Raw genomic sequence first — 5,795 nt, forward strand, 5'->3', positions numbered from 1 at the left:
TGTACAATATTTTTTTTTTAGAACAAATATTAATATAAATAATTTAAGCATTTCTTTTTTTTTCTGCAGAAGAAGAATTCGCAAATAAATTTTTATTAAATAAAGAAACATTTTTATAAATGTTTAATAAATCAAAAATAAATAGAATGTATTTCTTTCTTAAAACTTTTGAAACTTTTTTACTTGATATTTTTTCCAAAATATCATTTATGATAGGATGAAATAGCATTTTTGAGATATTTACATATTTGGATTTTTTAAATGAACATTATGCATATTATATTAATAGCAATTATATTATATTATTTATTTAAGAATAAAATAATATATTATTTTGTTATTATATATTTTTTTATCATAGATAATTCATAGATAGATAATATTGTATTTTCAAAATTTGTAACTGAATTTAAATCGAATTTAATGTAAATCTATAGATTAATGCAGATCTATAAATTTGTTTTTTTATGGTGTAAATACGTAATGCGTAACATAAATATTATTAGTGAATTATATGATTAAAGTTTTGCAAATAATGTATTTTATGAATCGCATTATATATAAATATATAAATATATATATTTATTTTAGATTTCAATAAATATTTGCAAATAATTAATTTATCATTTATTATTTTTAATTTGTTTTTGAAAAATGGTTCATTTAGAAGAATATAAAAAGGAATTAGAAAAGATTTATCAATGTGCACATGAAAATGGTATTACAGAAACTGAAATCAATAGAATTTTACAAAATTCTTTTTATATTCTTGAAAAAAAGAACAAAAAAATTAATTTTCATATTGTTATAAAAAGTATGGTTATAATATTATGTATAATAATTATATGTTTTATATTTTTTGATAAAAAGATTTTAGCAGTAATGTTATTGAGGAATTTGCAGAATTCTATTTATCCAGGTTTAAAATTATTAAGAAAAATAGCAATACCAATAATTCAACATTATCCTTCTTTATCTGGTATGTTAGTATTATAGTTTTTTGTTAAATATATATTATTGATAAACTTTATTAATAGTAGTAATAACGGTAATTTTAATATTTAAATCTCAATTAATTTTTTTATAATTAATAATCTTTATGAATACATAAACTTGTACTTTATTAAAAAATATTTAATAAAATAATTTAAATATTAAAAATCAGTGTTCATTTTTTAAACTTATTTCAATGTAATAATAAAATGATATTAGAAATAAGTGTTTTGGATAACATTTTTTTTATTATTTATATATTTTTATTTTTTATTTTTTAGAATTGTACGATGAATGGTGCTTATTAGAAAATCCATATTTTTATGTAAATGATATGGATTGTTGGCCTTGTAACGTTATACATTTTATACCAGATCTAAGTGGTCACCATATATCTAGATCATTTAATCCAGGAATACCTTATATAAAAACAGAAAATTATTCTTTAGTTCACATGGAAAATGTACAACAATTATTACGGCAAAATTCAGAAATATTTGAAAAAGATGCTATGAAAGTATTGTCTAACAATATGACTTACAGGTATTGAACATATATATATATATATATATATAAAATGTGTATAAATAAAAATAATAAAAAATAGTTTTTAAATAAAAACTATATTATTTTAGAAATATTCGTGATATTATGGAAAAAAAGATGGATTTAAATCCTTCTAAAAATTTAAATAATCATATTTTGTGGAGAATTAATCGTATGAGAGCAGGAAGAATTTTAAGAAAATTATTTCCAAAACCTATAGATATACCAAATTGGTGGGAACAAAGTACAGAAAGATTTATTTTTTTTGATGAACCAAAATCTCCATCTTATTCTTTAGTAAGATATTTTATAAAAATTTTTTATTGTGAAAAATACTATTTCATAAGAAACATAACTATAAAAATATTTATATTATTTAAATAATAAAATAAATTCTTCAATTTACATCGCATATAATTTGTTCATAAATTATAAGACAATTTACATTTGATTCAAAACTGATAAATTAAAAAATATAAAATGTAAAATATAAAATATAAAAAATATATGAAATTTAAAGTGCATATTTTCTTCATTAAATATCGAAATTTTATTGAGAATGGAAGATGTTTTATGATTTTTGAACATATAGTGAAATATGTTAAATATATTAAAATATTTTTCAATATATTAATTAATAATAGAATATAAAAATGTTATATCAGAATAATGTAATATATATATAAAGTAAATAGAATAATTTTTACATATAAATTTACAATACAATTTCTAAAAAATTTTAGCCAAATCCTGAATGTAGTAATGTAATGATAAGATGTACAACTGGTACAAGATTGATAAAAATGATAGCAAGTCCGGAATGTTTTACATCTTGCAAATCTTTTACAATATTATTATCTGCTGGAAAAACTTGTAAGTATTTTAATTTTTTAACTTTGATTTAAAATTAATTTATTTTTTTAACTTTTATTTCATTTTTAATATTATGTTAATATAAATTTATACAAATTTAATTTAAATTAATTTTTATTTGAATTTCATATACAATAATTAATTTAAATAAATTACTGGTAAAATATATTTTTCAGTATGGTATAATTGGTGGTATTGGCGGCCAATCAGCTTTCCAGCTTTAAATTCAACTAGTATTACCATTAGTTATATGACTTCATTTTGCTGAATTATTTTTTCACATTAGATTAATTTTTTATAATTATATTTTATTATTATATTTTTATTAAAAACTGTCATTATAATTATTTTTTTTTCATTACCTTTGAACAATTTTCTAAATAATTGATTTTATAAGAAATTTTATAAATAAAATAATATAATATTTATTAATTAATATTTATAATATAATGATTTAAATTTGTGCTTATTTTTCAAAATTATAATTTATTAATTAACAATTACACAAAAAAAATTATAATTGATACTATACAAAAAAATAAAAAAACAATGTAAGAATTAACATAAGATATTACAATTACGAGAAAAGTAAGAAATGTTTTAAATAAATATTTAAAGTTTTATATAATTACATAAATGAAAATATTAAAAATGTAAAATTTTATTTCTAGGCAATAAACTATTTTTAAATAATATAAATCATATTGAAAGTAATATTTTTTATAATTAATTTAATTAATTAATATTTTTTATATTTTCTTATTTTGACTAATTTTTTTTTATTATTTCAAGTATTAAAAATAAATAATCATATTATTTTTTAATTAAATAAATTTTTCAATTTCTTTCCTAAAATTTAATCAAATTTTTGTTGTATCTTTTGTTTAAATAAAATAGGCACTAATGATAATACAGCAAATACACATAATATTATAATACTTTTCCATGACCAGCCAGTAGATAAAGTTAAGTTTTGTAATGTCTGACCTGCTTGAATGGCAATAAAAGATGGTGGAACAACTCCAAAAAATGTGCCTACAGTAAATGGTGCAAGAGGCACTCCAATTATAGGACTGGCTAGATTTATAAACCAATTTGGAAGCAATGGAGTTATTCGTAGAAATAGCATATAATTAAAAAGATTATCTTTGTGTTTTTTTACTGTTAATGTCCATTCTCTTGCTTTTTCTGGGAAATATTTAAAAAGCAATCTACGTCCCAAAAGTGATGAAAGAAGGTAGCAAAGTGATGCTCCTACTGCACTGCAACTGCATACTAATAATAAAGCTAAAGGAAAGGGAAAAAGAAAACCAGAAAGGATTGAAAGGAAAATAGAACCTGGAATAGCGAAAGTTTGTAAACTAAATCTATGTTAAGGACTATTTTATGAATTATTTTTTTCAATAATTATATAAGATTTAAAAATAATTATATATAATGTATTATATATTATAAATTACTTATATAAAAATGATATATTACTAGTTTATTAAACATTTTGAAATTATAGATTTAATATTGAAGGATACAAAATATATGTAAGAAATAATCCAATTAGCACTTGAAAATAATAAAGATCTCTATATCGTCCAAGAAGTTTACCCAAATTTTTAGCCTCTTCAAGATCTAATGGTAATTTCATATGCTGTTGTTCATCTCTGAAATATAATGAATTTAAATGTTTTTTCTTTTTATCAAATATATTGTTATAATTGTGTCTTACTCTGCAAGTTTTGGAAAAGTAGTATAAACGTAAAGTAATGCTGATAAAGAGGTGATAAAGACCACACTAACTGTTAAAATTGCTTGTTTTGTCGATACCTCCTTAGAGGAATCTGAAAATATTTATGTAATATTATTTAAATAAAATTTATATATTAATATTTTATATATTAAAATATTAAATTATAATATTTAATAATAAATTTAATTTATTAAAATATTGAAAATTTTTACTAATTTTTTTTAATTTAAAATTATATTAAATCGTAACTTTTAATAAATTATATTTATTTTAATAAAAATTATAAATAAAATTAAGCACAAAATATACTATGTTAATAATTTTTTAATTATAAATAATTTTCATGTACTTATTACATGATGACAAAAATAATTTTAGTTTATTAGAGTTTTAAGGTTAGAATTCTTGTCATTCTATTTTTACAATATTCGATATTGAATTCTACAATAATAAAACGTGTTGATAAATATATAAATAATTTAAAATTATGATATACTTATTAAAAATTTACTAACAAAATTAAATAAAATTTTATAATAATCAACATTCGAATTATCAAGTCTTTTTAATAATAAAAAGTAACAAATGTTATTTGAAATAAAATTAATATTTGATTTATTAAAAAATTCTATTTTATAACATTATCCTACCGATATTTTGTTTTATTCTAGTTTCTGTTTTCATAACTAGGTTGTTACTATTTTCTGAGAAGCCAATTACTCAGCAATTCAAGATGGCGCAAAGATAGAAGATTTTTTTTATAATAAATAAAAATAAATTAATTTTTTTTATAAATAATATAATAAAAAAAATTTTTTAATAAATTTGGCATTTATTATTTATTTTTTAACTTATAATTTAATTTAATATTGGTATATATAAAAAATTAAATATAATAGATAAACTATATGATAGGTAAACTATATTGGTTATAATTAAAAAAATTAAATTTAAATTAAAATTAGTATTGATAATTGTTATATTATTATTAGTAAATTTTTTATATTTTTATATTTATTATATTTTTGAAACATTATCTTTATTATTTCAATTTTTTGTTACATCTATAAATGATTTCATTGATATACTTTATACTTAAATTTTTTTTGATTTAAGTATTCAGAAAAAGCATAAATATAAAAGTAATAAGCAATAATATAATCATTAAGAAATTAATTATAAATATTAATAATAAATTATATTTAGTAATATATTATATTCAGATCATTTAAATAAAAATGTTAACAAAATATATTTAAAATAATAAATATAAAAAATATTATTATTTTATAAAAAATAAATATAATTTGTAAATAATATATATAAAAAATATTATTATTTTATAAAAAATAAATATAAAATTTGATATATAAACTATAATATTTAATTTTAATATTTTATTTATATTATTTATATTATGTTAAAATAAGTTAATTAAATTATGAAATTATATTAAAATTTTCTTATATATACCTGTTGTTAATGATAACATTATTATTAATGAACATAGTACATTTAATTTTATATTTAATGAAGTATTATTTTTTATACTAGAAATTGTACTGTCAACAATAAATATCAAGGTTTAAAGCCATCACTATTTCTTTTTTATTTCACCACGTGGCTCCCTCTGTCTTCT

The 5,795-nt window shown here is 17.2% G+C and overlaps 2 protein-coding genes across 8 annotated transcripts; one reads left to right on the forward strand and one right to left on the reverse strand.

Annotated features, from left to right (window-relative positions):
• Positions 1–429: 429 nt before the first annotated feature.
• Positions 430–2,756, forward strand: LOC107993925 (uncharacterized). 2 transcript variants are annotated; one of them, XM_062079818.1, is made up of 6 exons: positions 462–718; positions 871–979; positions 1,275–1,536; positions 1,629–1,836; positions 2,283–2,412; positions 2,589–2,756. In XM_062079818.1, exons 1-6 carry the CDS (start codon positions 710–712, stop codon positions 2,678–2,680), a joined length of 810 nt encoding a protein of 269 aa, XP_061935802.1. In that variant the 5' UTR covers positions 462–709; the 3' UTR covers positions 2,681–2,756. The 2 variants fall into 2 exon arrangements, with proteins under 2 accessions (XP_061935801.1, XP_061935802.1); XM_062079817.1 differs by having other exon boundaries at positions 430–979.
• On the reverse strand, positions 2,509–5,744 carry LOC107994273 (transmembrane protein 41B). Of its 6 annotated transcripts, none has more exons than XM_062079822.1 (4): positions 5,630–5,744; positions 4,136–4,247; positions 3,942–4,070; positions 2,509–3,773 (listed from the first exon to the last, which is right to left on the reverse strand). In XM_062079822.1, exons 1-4 carry the CDS (start codon positions 5,646–5,648, stop codon positions 3,269–3,271), a joined length of 765 nt encoding a protein of 254 aa, XP_061935806.1. In that variant the 5' UTR covers positions 5,649–5,744; the 3' UTR covers positions 2,509–3,268. The 6 variants fall into 6 exon arrangements, with proteins under 6 accessions (XP_061935806.1, XP_061935805.1, XP_061935809.1 ...); XM_062079821.1 differs by lacking the exon at positions 5,630–5,744 and adding an exon at positions 4,807–4,950; XM_062079825.1 differs by lacking the exon at positions 5,630–5,744 and adding an exon at positions 4,672–4,798.
• Between the last annotated feature and the right edge of the window lie 51 nt (positions 5,745–5,795).

This window comes from Apis cerana, linkage group LG9, assembly GCF_029169275.1.
Source record: "Apis cerana isolate GH-2021 linkage group LG9, AcerK_1.0, whole genome shotgun sequence".
Taxonomy (NCBI): Eukaryota; Metazoa; Arthropoda; class Insecta; order Hymenoptera; family Apidae; genus Apis; species Apis cerana.

Coding starts and splice junctions, on each gene's coding strand:
- LOC107993925 (XM_062079817.1), top strand. CDS start 655: ATGGTTCATTTAGAAGAATATAAAAAGGAATTAGAAAAGATTTATCAA. Junction 980..1,274: donor ACATTATCCTTCTTTATCTG/GTATGTTAGTAT, acceptor TTTATTTTTTAG/AATTGTACGATGAATGGTGC. Junction 2,413..2,588: donor ATTATCTGCTGGAAAAACTT/GTAAGTATTTTA, acceptor TATATTTTTCAG/TATGGTATAATTGGTGGTAT.
- LOC107994273 (XM_062079821.1), bottom strand. CDS start 4,840: ATGAAAACAGAAACTAGAATAAAACAAAATATCG. Junction 4,248..4,806: donor TAGAATAAAACAAAATATCG/GTAGGATAATGT, acceptor AAATATTTTCAG/ATTCCTCTAAGGAGGTATCG. Junction 4,071..4,135: donor ACTTTTCCAAAACTTGCAGA/GTAAGACACAAT, acceptor ATTATATTTCAG/AGATGAACAACAGCATATGA.